This window comes from Equus asinus, chromosome 5, assembly GCF_041296235.1.
Source record: "Equus asinus isolate D_3611 breed Donkey chromosome 5, EquAss-T2T_v2, whole genome shotgun sequence".
In the NCBI taxonomy this organism is placed as follows: domain Eukaryota; kingdom Metazoa; phylum Chordata; class Mammalia; order Perissodactyla; family Equidae; genus Equus; species Equus asinus.
Window position 1 is genome coordinate 15,973,371 of NC_091794.1, and position 17,756 is coordinate 15,991,126.

General features: G+C 38.3%; 1 protein-coding gene across 9 annotated transcripts in view; it reads left to right on the plus strand.

Annotated features, from left to right (window-relative positions):
- GRAMD1C (GRAM domain containing 1C) overlaps positions 1-17,756 on the plus strand; it is an 87,071-nt gene that overhangs the window by 38,427 nt on the left and 30,888 nt on the right. For 6 of the 9 annotated variants that reach the window (XM_014838619.3, XM_014838618.3, XM_070508858.1 and 3 more), the window contains 2 exons: positions 2,625-2,705; positions 16,357-16,475. In XM_014838619.3, the coding sequence (XP_014694105.1) occupies positions 2,625-2,705; positions 16,357-16,475 (200 nt within the window). Of the gene's footprint in view, positions 1-2,624; positions 2,706-13,465; positions 13,836-16,356; positions 16,476-17,756 lie in introns of those variants that run through there. The other 3 variants (XM_070508859.1, XM_070508857.1, XM_014838621.3) reach the window with 2 other exon arrangements.

The following is a 17,756-nucleotide window of genomic DNA, read 5'->3' on the forward strand; positions in this document are numbered from 1 at the left end:
TTTTATTTTTAAATAGTCTCATCCTTACAGAACATTTCCAAGTATAATACAAAGAACTTTTCCCCTCTGAACTATCCAAGAGTAAGTTGTCACTGAAGCCTCATCACCCCAGATATCACCCCACATATTCTAGTGTGTATTTCCAACAAAGACATTCTCCTGCGTAACCACATTACCATCAAAATCAAGAAATTAACATTGATCATTACCACTGTTCAATCCTCATATCCTCATCAGCTTCCCCAATTATCCCCATAATACCCTTTATAGCAAATAGACCCAGTTCAGAAATACATATTACCTTTAGTTGTCATGCTGTAATTTCCTTGTTCAGGAATAGTGCCTTAGTCTTTCCTTGAATTTTGTGCCCTTGACACTTTTAAAGATTACAGTCTTCCTTTCTTAAAAAGGAACATTATGCCCTGGAGTCACAGGCTAGTACATGTGGTAGACCTATCTCTGTTTATTGAAGTGCTGGATAGTGTTTCATAGATGGATTTCCCATGGTTTCCTTGAGCGTTAGTTCGTTTCCAGCGTTTCGCTGTTGCAGACACTCCTGCGGTGAGCAGCCTGCCCATGCCTTCTGAAGCTCACGTGTGGCTGTTTCTCACAGATGCAATGGAATTTCAGGGTCAAGCATTTTAATTTTAATAATGATAACAACAACTAGCATTTGCCAGACATATTTGTTCAGACGCTGTTTTAAGTTCTTTACATATATTTTCTCATATAATTCTCACAAAAATTTGCTCCTATAATTATTCTCATCTTGCAGATAAGGAAACTAAAGAAAAGTGACCCAAAGTCCTAGAACAAGTGGTAGAGCCAGGACGTGAACGCAGGCAGGTTAACTGCAGAAGCCCTGGTCCTAGCCTGACCACATTGACTGAATGATCTCTTTTTCCATCGTCCTGGGGAAGGAATCTACACTACTAAATGTCCACCCCTCCCGTGTGATCCATGACTAAAGGAAGGTTAATCATGGTACTTTTAGTTGTGTTATGTTCTAGCATGTGTTCTGTGCCCCAGCAGCTTAGAGATATCATTATCCAGAACATCTCCCAAATTAAGGTTATTAATGAATCAAGATTTATTATTAAATTTTTGAAGTTGGATATTGAGCAAGGAATAAAATAAGATGGTAATTTACCTAGATTATCCAGAAAGATGGGAGTGTTAAGGGGTTGAGAATGGAGAATGTGGTGGTTGTATACAAGAGTGGATAAAGCTGATAGCAGAGTGTTAGTTTAAGAAGTGGGAATTAGGGGCCGGCCCTGTGGCTGAGGGGTTGGGTTCACGCGCTCCACTTTGGCGGCCTAGGCTTTTGCTGGTTCGAATCCTGGGCACAGACATGGCACTGCTCATCAAGCCATGCTGAGGCGGTGTCCCATATGCCACAACTAGAAGGACCCACAACTAAAAATACACAACTATGTACTGGGGGGCTTTGGGAGAAAAAGGAAAAATAAAATTTTTTTTTTAAAAAAAAGAAGAGGTAATTAGTAAGCATCAGTGGTGAAAAAGAGATGGACTAGGGGATTTTTCTTACTATAATCTGAACACAGGGTTGTAAGATGATTGCTATATAAAAAAACAGAAGAATTTGGTCTAAGAAAAGGAAATGGGGTAGTAAGTAGTGATTATTAGGTCACATATTATGTATGTGATTCTATTTGGAAGAGCTCCTAGATATACCGTTGTCATGGAAGTTTGGCTTTATGACGACTATTATATAGCAAGGTTTCAATTTATTAATTGGAAAGTAGCACTTTAAAAATCTTTCTATGAAAAGTGTAAACACCCAAGATATTATTTTTTGGCATTTTATTTAATAAATCAAACATAGATCCGAGCTTTCTCATTCCTAAAAATAACCACTCAATCATGAAAATTCACTACCTAGGGGATCAGAAGAGATGATACTCTGAGAAAATGTTTTTAGTGCTGCCACTCATCAGATTTTCTCATAAAAGCCTGTTTTAAAATATGACTTTGCAAAAATTAGTTAAATGCAGAGGAAGAGAGAACTAAAGGCAAACATAGAATTATAGATTGAAACATGCTATTTTTCTTCTACAACATTCAAAGCAAAGTTTCATATTAACATGGGTGTTTTATATCTATAATTGGTAGAGAATAGGTATTTCTGGGTTTTTTAGAAGACTATGAAAGATGATGTAATTTTAAACTAAGATCCTTAAAATAAATCTATCTTTGAAATCCAGTTGTATTTTTTTTCTTATTCTTTGTGTATACTTGGCTCAAATGGCCACCAGATCATCTCTTTGTAAAGTGCAGAATAAATAAAATTTTATAGTAAGCTTATTTAAATTGATTTTAATAGTTAAACTACAGTGAAGATGAATAGCCACCTATTTCAAGCTCCTTTCCCTGGTAAATACTGATAAAATTATATTTGCTGTAAGATATGATTTTTAAAGACATCTTGTTCATGCGCTTGTTACCTGTTTTTTTTCTATTGTTAAACAAAAATAGTTTATAAAGTAGGCAGTGGTGACCTACTAGTTTGCTTTGACCATAGCAAGTTCCAGCAGACCTTTGTGATAGATTCTTTCCCCTTTTTTTCCATGACACTAAAATTGTCCTATTATCTTTCTTTGCAGTTTTTCTTTACATCTTTTGGTGCCAGGGATAGAAGTTACCTCAGTATCTTTAGGTTGTGGCAGAATGTACTATTAGACAAGGTAAGTGCTCATACTGGGGGCAGGTGTTTGTTATAATAGCATCCTCCTAGTTTGTACCTGAACAGTTTTGTGAGTTGAAAAGCTTTTTATTTTTCTGGAGTTAATTTTGATTAGACTATTCACATTCCAAGAAGAAACTTGAAGCAAAACAAAATCCTCAGTTACAAGTTAAGATGTTAATTATAATTCCTGGGTTAACCACCAAGAAAATAACTTAAAAAATATACTAAGAGAAACATCAGGGGATTAAAATGGTACACCAGAACTATCTGTTTAACACATAAGAAGGCAATAACGGAAGAAAAGAGGGAGAGAAGAGACATAAGACACATAAAAAACAAATGGTAAAGTGACAGACATTACGTTAAATCATTAAGCATAAATGGATTAAACACTTTAATCAGAAGGCAGAGGTAGACAGAAATGAATGAAAAAAACATGATCCAACTACATGCTGTCTGTAAGAGACACATTAGATTTAAAGACACAAAAAGATGGAAAGTAAAAGGATGGAAAAAGATATACCATGCAAACCATAACCAAAGGGAACTGAAGGGACCACAGTAACATCAGACAAAATAAACTTTAGACAAAAATTAATAGAGATAAGGAGGAATATTTTATAATAAAAGGGTAATCTTTCTGGAATTCATAACAATTATAAACTTACATGCACCTAATAACAGAGCCCTAAAATACATGACACAAAAACTGGTAGAATTGAAGGGAGAAATAGACAATTCGACAATAATAGTTTGAGATTTCAATACCCCACTTTCAATGATGGATAGAACAACCAGACAGAAGATAAACAAGGAAACAGAAGACTTGAACAAAACTATAAACTAACTAGAAGTAGAAGACATCTATGGGACACTCTACTCAAAACAGAATACATGTCTCCTCAAGTATACATGGAACATTCTCCAGCACAGATCACATGCTAGGTCATAACACAAGCCTTAATAAATTCAAAAGGATTGAAATAATATGAAACATGTTCTCTGACCACAGTGGAATGAAGTTAGAAATAAATAACAGAAGGAAATTTGGGAAATTCACAAAAAGTGGATATTAACAGAATTCTCCTAATTAACTAACGAGTGAAAGAAGAAATCTTTCAAGGGAAATTAGAAAATAGTTTGAGTTAAATGAAAACAAAACCACAACATAGCAAAGCTTATGAGATACAGCTAAAGCAGTGCTTAGAAGGGAATCTATAACTATAAATACCTATTTTAAAAAGGAAGAAGGATCTCAAACCAATACCCTCACTTTCTACTTTAAGAAATTAGAAAAAGGAGAGTGAACTGAACTCAAAGCAAAGAGAAGCAAGGAAATCATAAAGATTAGAACAGAAATGAATGAAATAGAGAATAGAAAAATAGAAACAATCAAATGAATCAAGTTCTTTCTTTGGGAAAAGCTCAACAAAATTGCCAAACCTTTATCTATATTGACCAAGATAAAAAGGGATAAGATGGGGCTGGCCGCATGCCCGAGTGGTTAAGTTTGCGTGCTCCGTTTCAGCGGCCCAGGGTGTTGTCGGTTCGGATCCTGGGCGACAGTTGTTAGCTCAGGTGCCAATCTTAAAAAAAAAAAATGAAGACATAAAACTATCTCCATTGGTGGATGATATGTTTTTGTATATATAAAATCCTAAGGAAGCCAGTAAAAACCTATTAGAACTAAGTTCAGGAAGGTTGCAGAATACATAATTAAAATACAGAAATCAGTTATATTTCTATACACTTACAATGAACAATCTGAAAATAAAATTAAAAAAAAAGTTTATTTACAATAACATCAAAAAGAGTAAAATATTTGGGAATAAATTTAACAAAAGAACTGTAAGATGGGGCTGGCCCTGTGGTGGAGTGGTTGAGTTCTCACACTCTGCTTTGGCAGCCCAGGGTTTTTGCAGGTTTGGATCCTGGGTGCGGACCTAGCACCACTTATCAGGCCATGCTGAGGTGGCGTCCTGCACGCCACAGCTAGAAGGACCAACTGAAGATATATACAACTATGTACTGAGGGGCTTTGGGGAGAAGAAGGAAAAATCAAAATCTTAAAAAAACAAAAACACCAAGAAAAACTGTAAGACACACTGAAAGCTACGAAACATTGTTGAACGAAATTAAAGACTTAAGTAAATAAAAAGAATCTCATACTCGCAGATCAGGAGACTTAATATTAAGATGGCAATACTCCCCAAATTGATCTGCACATTTAATGCAATGCCTATCGGAATCCCAACTGGCATTTTTTTTTTGGAAATTGACAAGCAGATCCTAAAATTCATATGGAAATTCCAAGTACCCAGAATAGCCAAAACAATCTTCAAAAAGAAGAACAAAGTTGGATGAATCAGTCTGTTAGGGCTGCCATAACAAAGTACTACAGACTAGGTGGCTTGAAACAGCGGAAGTTTATTTTCTCACAGTTCTGGAGGCTGAAGTCTGAGATCATGATGCTGGCAGGGTGAGTTTCTGGTGAGACCCCCCTCTTGTTGGCTTGCAGCCTTCTCTGTGTCCTCACGTGGCTTTTCCTTTGTGCACACTCCTGGTATCTCTTCATCTTCTTATATGAACACCAGTCTTACTGGATTAATGCCACACCCTTATGACCTCTGTCTTAGTCAGCTCAGGCTGCCATAACAAAATGCCATAGAGTGGGTGGCTTAAACGACAGAAGTTTGTTTTCTCATAGCTCTGGAGGCTGGCAGTCTCAGATCAGAAGCCAACATGGTTGGGTTTTGTTGAGAACGCTTCCTAGCTTGCATATAGCTGCTTTCTTGCTGTGTCCTGACGTGGTAGAGAGCGAGAGAGCAAACTCTCATCATGAGGGCCCCACCCTCATCACCTCATCTAAACCTAATTATCTCGCAAAGACCCCATCTCCAGATACCATCACATTGGGAGTTAGGGCTTCAACATATGAATTTTGAGGGGATACAGTTCAGTCCATAACATTGGAGGACTTGTACTTCCTGATTTGAGTGTTTACTACAAAGCTACAGTAATCAAGGCAGTAGACTTACTGGCGTAAGTCTGGACATATAGATTAATGGAATAGAATTAAAAGAGTCCCGAAATAAAATCTTACACTTATTGACCGTAAATTGATTTTTGATAAGGGTGCCAAAACATTTGATGGGGAAAGAATAGTCTTTTCATCAGATGGTGCTGGAACAACTAGATATCCACGTGCAAAAGAATGAATTTTGCCCTTACTTCATACCATATACAAAAATTAACTCAAATGGATCATAGACCTAAATGTAAGATCTGAAAGTATAAAACTCTCAGGAAATTGTAGGTGTAAATCCTGATGATCTTTGGATTAGACAATGGTTTCTTGGATATGACACCAAAAGCTGAAGAGACAAAAGAAAAAAATAGATAAGTTTGACGTCATCAAAATTAAAAACTTTTGTGCTTGAAGGAGTCCAATCAAGAAAGTGAAAAGACAGCTCACGGATTAGGAGAAAATATTTGCAAGTTAATATCTGATAAGGTATTTTTATCCAGAATATGTAAAGAATTCTTACAACTCAACAAGAAAAAGATAGCCCGTTAAAAAATGGGCAAAGGGTTTGAATAGTCATTTCTCCAAAGAAGATATACAAATGGCCAATATGTGCATGCAGAGATGTTTACATCATTAGCAATTAGGGAAATATAAATCAACCACAGTGAGATGCCACTTGACACCCACTGGGATGGCTAAAATAAAAAGCAGACATTAATGAATATTGTTGAGGATGTAGAGCAACTGAAACCCTCATAATTGCTGATAGGATTGTAAAACTTTGAAAAATAGTTTGACAGTTTCTCAAAATGTCAAACATAGAGTCACCATATGACCCAGCAATTCCACTCCTAGGTTTATAGGCAAGAGGATTGAAAGCATATGTTCACACGGAAACTTGCACTTGAATGTTCATAGCATTATTCATAATAGCTGAAGAGTGGCGACATCCCAAGTGTCCATCAACTAACGAATGGATAAACAGAATGTATATTCATACAATGGAGTATTAGCAATCAAAAGGACTGAAGTGCTGATACATGTTACAACATAGGTGAGCTGGCAACATGATGCTATGGGAAAAAAAGCCAGTCCCAAAAGAGCACATATAGTATGATTCTATTTTTATGAAATGTCCAGAATAGGAAGAATCTTAGAAATAGAAATAAATTTGTTGCCAGGGGGAGGGAGGAATGCCGAATGACTGCTAATGGATTTGGGTATCTCTTGGATTGATGAAAATGTTCTAAAATTAGTGGTGATAGTTGTACAACTCCGGATTTGCTAAAAGCTTCCAAATCGTACACTTTAAAAAAGTGAATTTTGTGGTAGGTGAATTATAACTCAATAAAGCTGTGATTTAAAAAAGTGGCTTGGGGGGAAGAGTAGAGATTTCCAGCTGATAAGAAAGCTTGAAGGATGGAACTTCACCTCTGGAGGGCACACATTTTGGCCTTCGGGGCTCTCAGGGTTGAACGCTGCTGAGGACAGGGTCTTCCAAACAGTGCCCTACTCGGATACCATCACTTTCCTGGAGTAGGAGGGACGTAAAGAAGTGGCCTGGAAGTCCCGAGATGGAGGGGAGAGAGGAGAAGCGGGTGGGCGTGGAGAAGCTTGCCAAGCCCAGCCCCTCCTCCCTCCCTAAGGGAATAGACAAGACTTTGGGGGAAGCCAAGTCCAAGCTCCACCTGCCCCCATGAGTCTTTCTTGGCGTTTCGGCGCCCTGCCTCCCCAGAGCCCGATGCAGGTGCTCCTGTCCTGGGCGATGCTCAGGCGGCGGGCCCGCGGGTGCCGGGTCCAGCGGCGCGCGGAAGCCTTCTGCGAGAGTATGGAGGGGCTGCGCAAAGGCCTGCAGCCCCGCAGCTCCACAGCTCCACGCCGCCCTTCTGGGTCGTGCTGCGGGAGGCCTCCTTCCTTTCCTGCTACCTTCAGATGCACTGTCATAATTACAGTGGGCTGCTCTTACTGGCACGGCCTGAAAACTCCAGGGTTCCCCTAGGGACCTGGCTAACCGCACCCCCAAATGCCGAGTCTTTCGAGTGCTCTGGGACTCCCCGAGGTGCATTCCCTCGTTCTAACAGGGAGCCAGACTGCTACTCCCGCCCACATTTGGTTATACACTGGATCTGAGTGTCCTCCCAAAATTGGATTGGTGCTACATCCTTATGAAAACAAATACCTGCAGGGAAGTGATAAAGTTCAGGTTTACAGATGAGCCAAGGGGGAAACTGAGATCTGAACTTTAATGAAAAGAGAGAAAAGCTCTTTGAAGTGGGTGGAAGAAAGGGAATTCGATGATACTTCTGAGGGCACCAAAGCCGAGAAATGCTGCATCTGCCGACCGGGAATGAATCTAACCCTCTTGGAAAAGATCCTGATGTCACCTGGGTTCTTGATGTGTACACCAGGAGTGTCACCATCTGTACCGTGCTTACACCTTGCAGCTCTTTGGCTGCTGAATTGGTATCTTTAACGCTGAACATGCACCTCTTTATTTCAAGTGGACACTAGATTCTCATTTTAATAAACAGAACGGTGACCATTTCTGCTGTCTACTAAAACAAAAATCACTCTTTAAGTGTAAATTATGTATAAGGTGCTGTACAGAACTTAATGAAAGTTGAAATCTGTTTTAAAACTGTCCTAACTGGAATTTTAAACATTGTAGAATTGACGCAGAGAAAGAACTAGAAAACAGAAACAAAAACAAAACTGCACTTCCTGTAATCTCCTAGTGATCTTTGAAGAACAGTTTTTTTTAACGTACTAATGTCTGTTACAATAATAGCAACTCCCGCTGAGGAGGTGGGAGGTGCCTGAGGAGGTGGGAGGTGCCGGCGGCGCAGTGCTCAGTACTTGGTGCAGTTTCACTGTTGGCTGTGACTTTAACGCCTCAGTTGCCCTCCAGTTTTTTAAAGTGATAAAGCTACCTTGGTTAGATTTCTTGGTCCTTTGTAACACTGTTTAAAAAAGAAGAAGAAAAAACAAAATCCTAAAATATACAACATAACTACAAAATTCTATAAAACAACATGAGTAATTTGAATAATACATTTTATATATATGCAAAATACTTTTAGAGAATTTAAGTTCAGAATATTATGTTTACTTGTCATTAGGGAATGTGACAGTAAAAAGTAAATATGTCTTACTTTGCTTATTTCTTGCATGAAGAGGTCTTAAAAACAAATTAATTGAGAAAGTATTATTCAATTAAGGTAAATACAACAAAGTGATTTTAAAGTCATGTGTGGATTTTTGTTCATTTCTCCAACAAAATAAATTCATGGTTTAAGATAAATCCCCAGGCGCTTCCCCACCCGGCCCCTCTGCTCCTTGGTTTAGTTTAGGCCCCTCCTCCCTTCCACGTTCTATGGAAGAGCCAGACAGACAGTCTTGTCACCTGTTTTTATATGGTCTGCAAAGTGGGAATGGTTTTACATTTTTAAATGGTTTTTAAAAAATCAAAAGAAGAATAATATTTTATGACATAGTGGCATGAAATTCAGATTTCAGTGTCCGTTGATGAAGTTTTATGGAAACACAGCCGCGTGTGTCTGTTCTGCGTTGTCTGGGGCTGATTTCACACTACGGCAGAGCTTAGCAGCTGCAACAGAGATCGAATGGCCACAAAGCCTAAAATATTTACTATGTGGCCTTTTGCAGAAACAGTTTTTCGCCTCTGAACAATACTACAGCCAAATTTATTTATTTATTTATTTTTCAATGTATACCTGCTAATATTAACTTCTTGCTAATACGCATTTCCTTTGGAATGAAAATCTAAAATTTTATGTAGGGACTGCATGATCTGGTCCCAGGCCACCACTCCAGCCCCATCTCAACACACCCTCCCTGTTCTTATCTTCTTAAATGTTCTGCATTTTCTTTTTCTGCACTAGGTCTTCAAACAGCATCTTTCTGCCTGGTTCTTTTCCACTCCTAATTCTAACTGCAACTTATTAATAAAACTGAAGTCAGGTCCATTCTTTCACCTTCTTGTAACATCTTGCATTTCTCTTTTATAGCATTCCTTACAGTTATAATTTTGTTCTATGCTTATTCTCCTTGTTTGACTGTAAACACCCTTAGGCCGAAGACCCTGTCTGTCTTACTCATTGGTTTATGTCCCGTAACCAGCCGTGTGTCTCGTTCGGCATATACCTTGGTTTACCCAGTGCACTCTGGGACTGTCTGGGTTTAAGCCTCTGTCAATGTAAATATTAATAGTGTCCCCTTTACTCTCAAAAGTTTGCCAGTTTGGATGATAAGTTATAGGGTTATGTTACACATAGCCAATGCTCTATAAATACTTTGAGTGACTCGCTTTAGTAGAATCTCAATGATTTAGACATCACCTAATCATTACAATTAATTAATGAGATATTTTCACTTCCTTGCTCAAGGAAAAGGCAAACACTAGGGAGAAAACATAGGCAGAGATTTCGTTGCAGAAACAACTTTCAGGATATGCTTCTGTTCGGTGTTCATTTAACTCAATTTCTTAAACGTGTATGTGCTGTGAGAACAAATGATTACCTTGAAACACTCAAGTATCCTCAGTTGCCAAAGATGCTAATAATGTAGCAGGATGCATATAGAATCAAAATGTTCTTTTCCCACTATTTTTCTCTCAGAGAGATAGTAGTGGTCTCTCTTGCCAGCACACGGGGGCTACTGGGAAGCTAGCTCTCTGGGGAAATTTGAGAGTACATTTTGAGAGTGAATACTTAAATCTGGGGCCTAATAGAACAGAAATCTGCACTTATTTTAAATTCTAAGGCTTGAAGAGACAAAATGGCCTTCAGACTTATTCCCTCAGGGCGGAAGAAAAGGCGTGTGTCACAGTTAGGGGTGAGTTGATGAGGGGAGCTTTTTCAGTGTATACGGACCCACCTTCTTCAAATTCTGGTACAAGTCACTCCAGTTTCTATTTTGGGAACTGCTAATGGAAGGATGACAGAGGATGTCCTATGCCTCAGTTGTGTTGGTGAAAAAAAGGGTTTAAGACAGTGGGTTGTGGGGCTGGCCCAGTGGTGTAGTGGTTTAGTTCGCGTGCTCTGCTTCAGTGGCCCTGGTTTCACAGGTTCGGATCCTGGGGGCAGACTTACACACCGCTCACCAAGCCATGCTGTGGCGGCATCCCACATACAAAATAGAGGAAGATTGGCACAGGTGTTAGCTCAGGGATGATCTTCCTCACCCCAAAACACAAAAACAAACCAAAAAACAGTCAGTTGATTGTATTAGTGTCTATAAAGAAAGAATATGTCAGTCTGAAGGGGGCTTTGCCAGACTTAGGCCAAGAATTTAGGACTTAAGACTGAAAAGTAGAGTCACAGAGGCAGATTTTGATTACTAGAGAAATGTACAGAGATGAGTCATCAGGCCCCACCAACGTCACAGTAAATTGTCCCTTAAAACTGCCTACCCTTGCTCTGATTCTGTGCTTATCATGAAAATTTCTGATTACTAGTACGTGACTTCCAAGGTATTCAGGTATTGCAGATGGTAGAATGAGAAACTTCTGAAAACCAGAAAGGGCTGTTCCCCTACTGTGTATTAGCGTACTGACCACTGAGCGAGTGTATGCCGTTTTTGAGCGTGGCTTGTTTAAATCAGCCACTCTGAGTGCAACTCTAGGACGCTGGCAGTGCTGAGGCCCTTCTCCAAATAGTGGTCAGTCTCTGAAGTTAATGTCACCTTCTGAGACCTTTTTGAAGAGTGTCATCCAGCCTTCTGCTACAGAGTCCTCAGCCTTATCAGACCCTCTTATCCTTCCTTAGGCTCCTCTCCAGTGATGACTCCTTTTGGAGTTACTTTGAAATCCAGAAGTTTTCCAGTAGTGCTATCAATCTAATAAGTGCAACTTTCAAACCTGTCTGGAAAAAATAAATGTGAATTTGCTAACTATTTTAGTCACATTTTCTATAGAATAGCCCGGCGATGTAGAAGTTTTTCAAAATGCTCTTCTCTTGTTCACTCTTTTTTTTATCTTTTTGGTGGCAGAACTCCACCTGTTTCCCTTTGGTCTGAGAAGTGTGTCTCCTCCTGCCGGGTCACCAAGCCAGGAACCCGGCTGTGTCCTTGTTTCTTACCTCTGCTTTGCCAACCATGTCATGTTGGTCACCAAGGCCCTCGTCATCTCCAGCTTGAACCACTACAAGAGTCTCCTATCTCTTTTTGATATTCTAATCTGTCCTTTAGGTTGTTACCAAAGTAGTAGTACTTTCAAAAGTCTGTCTTTTCAAAACACAGTTCTGAACTTTTTACTTTTCTAGTTTTCTATCTAAAATTACTAGGTGGCTTTTTATATTTTGGCGATGTAAGCCCCATATTCTTCAGCATGGCATACAAGGCTCCTCCTGAGCTGGCTGCCTCCCCTTCCCCCACTAAGCCTTTCCTTCCCCCGCCTCCTTCCCCGACCACCATGCCAGTCAGGGGGAACTGGCTCGCCAGGCGGCTTCCCTGCTCGGCACGCCTGCATGCCATCCAGGTGCTTACCTTATTTGATCTTTCAGCAGCATTTCATACCATTGGGCACTCCCCCCATTTTGAAACACCATCCCTTGGTTTCCATGACATCCTTCTTTCCGCACTTCCCTCTTACCTCTCTGGTATTTTCCTCGTTCTTTTTTGCTGGTCACTCTTCTACTCAGTGTTTGCATGCCAGGCGTTCTTGCGGCCCAGTCTTAGGTTCTCTTTTCCCTCTCGAGCCTGCTAAATTGAGCGCTGCTCTGCATACCAGTGGTTTACTAGAAGGATTTTTCTATTTAGCGAAAGTGTATACAAATCATTTACAGTAGAGTTAATGTATACTTTTCTCATAGCTGTTTGGTGGCTGTAGTAGGGTAAGGATGTCTGTCTACAGTTTCGGTCAATGAGAACTACCATAATATGTCAAAAGCACTAGTCTTTAGACGGTGGAAGCTAGCCCCCATAGTGTGCTTTCTTCAGTTTGAGTGAGGGGTTTTCTGCAGGCCCACGCTAGTCCCTCATTCTGCTCTTCTATAAAATGAGTAGATTTTAGCAACCCTCAAAAATATTGATCCTTGCAGTTCATCACGTAGCATTTGACATGTCTGCACACCTTACTAAATTAAATGGAACGGCTAGGTAGAAATTAGGGCAAGCTTTGATTTTTCATTTATGAGAAAACTTTTCTTCTGGGGAGTAAATTGGAATTGGTCGATGAGATGTTCTATAGTGTGTATTATAGTCCAGGTCCCTGCTGGGGAACTATTCTGAATAAAGTCAAAAATATTTTTAAAGGAAAGAATTATTAAGAAATCAAGATGTAAACTTTTCAGTGGTGAAAGATCTGCTGAGGGCTTGTTGGACACCTGAAAATCTCACTCTGCCTGCTATTTCCTCACGTTCTGTTTACAATGCTCAAGAGCTACAATCTTTGTTAGTTGTAAAGGGTTAATGCAGGAGTCTGTTGGGCCTACTGCATCAGTACTAAGGAAGTGGTATATGAAGAAGTAATGATGACACCGCCAGAACCGAATAGACAATATTAGCGTGGATAAGAAAATTTAACTCTTAATATATTTAATTTTTACAATGACATTAAAATAATATTGCAATAGACATTTTATATAAACATGCAGTAGACATGAGCATGAGCAAGATATTTTCGTTTGCATTTTATTTTTTCTAATCTGTGTGTACAAAAGAAGAAATTGGGAACTGTCTCTTTAATGAAACGCTGTTTACCTGTCCTCTCCTAGTAGGAGTGGCTTAGGAACCTGTGGAGTGAGGTATAACTTCCAGTTCTGCATTCTAACCTTCAACCTTGGAAAGAGTGTGATACTATCAACCAGGAAGTGACAAATAATGTGCTTTAAACTGCAACAGAACTTGTCTTTTATGAGGAAATCGTCTCATAAAACTCGAATATTGAAGCAGTGATTTTACGTAGGTGTCGTTACATATTTGGAACTGCTGCAGTTAAAGACTGCAGCATGCTTAGAATACAAAGCTTTCGGGGCAGAAATTGATCTGACTTTAGAGTCTGATCTGACTCCTGCTCGGTTCGTCTTTGTTTTGTTAAAGCCCTCTGCCGGCTGAGATGGGGAGACTCTCCGTCATCCGCAGGTAGGTGCTCAGCCTTTGCTTAAAATCGAGGTTATTTTTTAAGGTTACTTAGCCCTGGTTCTGCTGCTGATTATTTGAAAGAGTTATGAATATCAGTCTGGATATATGTTTTAGTGTTTGAGTGTTCAGCATGGCTGTAAATAACCACATTTTTGTGACTTCTGGTCAACTTTGTGGAAAAAGTCATTTTTAACAAATTAGCAAATCTGTAAGATGGTGAATTAAGTGAGTTCTATTTTGTTTACCGTTAACCTTTTTTATATATCTATATATTTTTAACTACTTGATTGAAAAGCATACTGAAATTACCCTATTAACTCCTTGATAATATATGAGAATATGTTTAAAAACATTTATTTATGTAGTCAAATAAAATTGTATTTTTGTTAATATTTTACTTATTAGGTTTCACTTCTTTCACTCTTAGGAAGCTGTGTGAATATTTTTCATTGGTTTATCTACTTGCTTTAGTCTGTTTTTGGAGTAGTTTGATATCTATTATTTCAGATAAGTTATTATAAAAGGTTAATCTTCCATGTATTTATTGAAATAGTGCTTGTTTCTCTCTATAAAGTTAACCATCCATTTATGACACTGAAAGTATTTCAAAGATAATGTATTTGGAAGATTGAGTTAATTATTCATATGAGCTAACTGCTATTGTGGAAAAAGTTCGCAAATGGCTCTTCTGGAGTGGGAGTCAGAAAAGGAGGCCTTTAGCATCAAGGACAGTGGTTCCTTAACTTTCACTCCCTCTAGTGATCCTTTTTATTTTTCTTCTCTGGACACTATGCTTCAAAAGTCTTTTTTGTCCACCAAATAATGGTACATATTAAATAATAAAATGTTAGAACATTATTGTTTATTGGACATACATTATTTCCCTTGAGAGTTTCTTATCAGCATGAGAGAACCACTCTAGGTTAATATAATTCAGCCCCAAATAAAGAGGCCTGATGTTTTACCTAGCTTCAATAACTTTATTGTAGAGAACTGTTTGGGTAGTTTTGACTGAAGTACTGATCATAATATCCGAATTTTCCTCAACTACTCTTGTGAAATCTTAGTAGTCTGGACACAGCAAATTGGGAACTAGCGTTCTAAAGTGCAGAAATTTTGTTGTTAATCTCTTTGAGGTCCCATGAAATATAATGAGGGTCATCTAGAGTAATGTAACAAACAAAGATGTCACAGCTACTAGACAGAAGAAACAAGGAGAAAGAAAAAAGGAAGCGGTGTTTGTCGTGGGGACTATCAGGGAGGAATTCAAGGCAGCCATAGGATTTTGCCGCATAAAATCTCTATATTTATCCCTACTGTTTCCCAACTTAAATTTTTTACTCCACTTGGGCTGATAAACTCCTAACTGACTTCAAAACAAATATAACTTATGTTCTTCATGTATTTATTCTGTATTTGTATGTTGGTTTCCCTCTCCCAAAACTTTCTCCTTTCTCCATTTCCCCCATTCATGTCCTTCCTTCAGCTCAGCTGAAGACCCTTCTCCAGTGTGAAGCCTTATCTGAACACCCCAATCCATAGTAATATTTCTTTCCTCTAGACTTTTGTATCATATTGATTCCACCGGCACTTTAGTACATAGTAATATTAATATTATAGCTTGTCATATTGAACTTTACTTAAAAGTCTCCCATGTTTCTTCAGCTGTAAGTTGTTTGAGAGCATCGTTATGCGTCATTTTTATCCTCCTTAGCGTCTGGTGCAGTGGTGCACACTTGGTAGGTTCTAAGTAAATATCTGTTGAATGAATGAGAGAAATAAAGAATCTTGCCAACAATTGCTTCAGATGTTATGCTGCTTCCTTCTATCTTGCTTAATCATGTAGTTAACCATCTATAATGTTTCTAGAAATCAGACCATTAGTTATCATACTATTATTGTATTTGTTTTGCTATGTAATGCATGAGTTTTTCGTATTAGATGATTTTAACAGTGATATGATGCATACAAAGAAAGAACAAGCTGGACTTTATTGAAAATAAATCAAAGGAAGTATTCTATTCCACCGTCTTGCCTTTTATATTTATAATTTAAAGTTTCCTGATATATAAGTTTTTAAAAATTGTTAAAATATTCAGATACATTATGGATTAAGAGGCTGGTTCTGAATTGGTGATTAGTTCTCTGAATGGTGATCCTTGGTCGTGGTAGACTGATTGGGTTGCAGAACTTAAATTGCAGTTAGTAATTGCCAGAAACTATGAACGAATTATTTTATAAAAAAAAATTTTAAATGTTTTACCTTCCGTTTATAGTAGTTATTAATGCACTTTAAAGTCATCATTTTATCTCTTCCTAGTATCCACTCTGTCAGATAAGTTTTGTTAACCCATTTTTACAGATGCAGAAAACTGATGTCTAGCCAAGTCAAATAACTACCAAAGTCACTCACCTAGTAGCTTCCCAATAGGTCATTTTGGCTTCAAATTTCATGTTTGCATCACTATATTATCCTATGTTGTATTTCCAAATACTCAGTGTAGTTTTTCTGTCATTTTAGAGCTTGACCAGGCAGGAATTCTGGCAGCTGCTCCAGCAGAACTATGGAACTGAGCTGGGCTTAAACGCTGAGGAAATGGAAAACTTGTCCCTGTCAATTGAGGGTAGTGTGCCGCCAAGGTATGGCAAAATGTTTTGAAATGTCAAGATTTATTAATCATTAATCAAAGTGGAATTATTTTAGACTTTACTAATTCAGAATTTATGTTAATTCACCCTTGGGTGAAATTTGCCTCTTCGTTCTCTGTAGTGGAATGGAGTGGAAGGTGAGGACGGTGAATAGTTTGCTAAATTGGTAAGCAAATATGGGACATAGAAGCAAGTGATAACTTTGTAACTCTGTCCCCTAGGATTTGCTTAAAGCGTGGTTTTAGTAAGCCTTTTTATTAAGGTTCTGGAGAAGTACCTAGTGAAATATCTCTGTTTATAGATAAGAATAAGGTAAATTAGCTGGTAGATATTTTGACGGATATAAAGATAATATGACTTTTCCTCAAGATACCCCAGTGTAGTGCTTGACACTCCATAAATATTGAATACATTAATGAAAGGAGCTTATAGTACTGTGGGGAATGCAAATAATTTTAATACAAGATTGAAAATGATAAGGGCCAAAAGGAGCAGTAGATAATGTGTTAAAGACATTCAGAGAAGAGAGAGAGAGTTTTTGAATGATGGGAATTCATTTGGAAGAGTGGACGTTTTTATTAACCTGCACAAATAAAAGTGCATTTTGCCCAATGGTAACTGAGGTCGTAGCAGTAAGAACGACTGAGGATTAACACATTAAAATTCTATAGCAAACATTATACTAAGTGAAAGAAGCCAGTCACAAAAGACCACACATTGTACGATTGCACTTACATGAAATGGAGTCCAGAATCAGTAAATCTAGAGGCAGAAAGTAGATCAGTAGTTGCCCAGGATTTGGGGGAAGGGAGACTGTGGGGTGATTGCTGATGGCTATGGGGTTTCCTTTTGGCGTGATGAAAATGTTGTAAAATTAGATAGTGGTGATGGCTGCACAACCCCTTAAAGCACTGTGTCATGCACTTTGAATGCGATGAATTTTATGGTATGTGAATTATATCTTAATAAGACTTATTAAAATATTCTATAGCAAATACATCTTGAAATGACAGTCTTTCGAAAGTCTCAATGTGTGTACAAAAGTTTTACTCTGTCTAAGTCTTCTAGTTATGCTGTTTCTATTTGTATTGTTTCAGTTCAGCGTCAGTATTATGCAGTCTTTTTTACAGGGGTGTGCACTCATATTTTATTAGTTTTCTATAAAGTTAAAAATGTTCATTGTACTGCTCTTCTGGTAAAGTTTGCTAGCCTCTCTCAGGTGCTGGAGCTGAGTAGAAAAGCAATTGATACAATGCTAAGAGCCTTGGATTG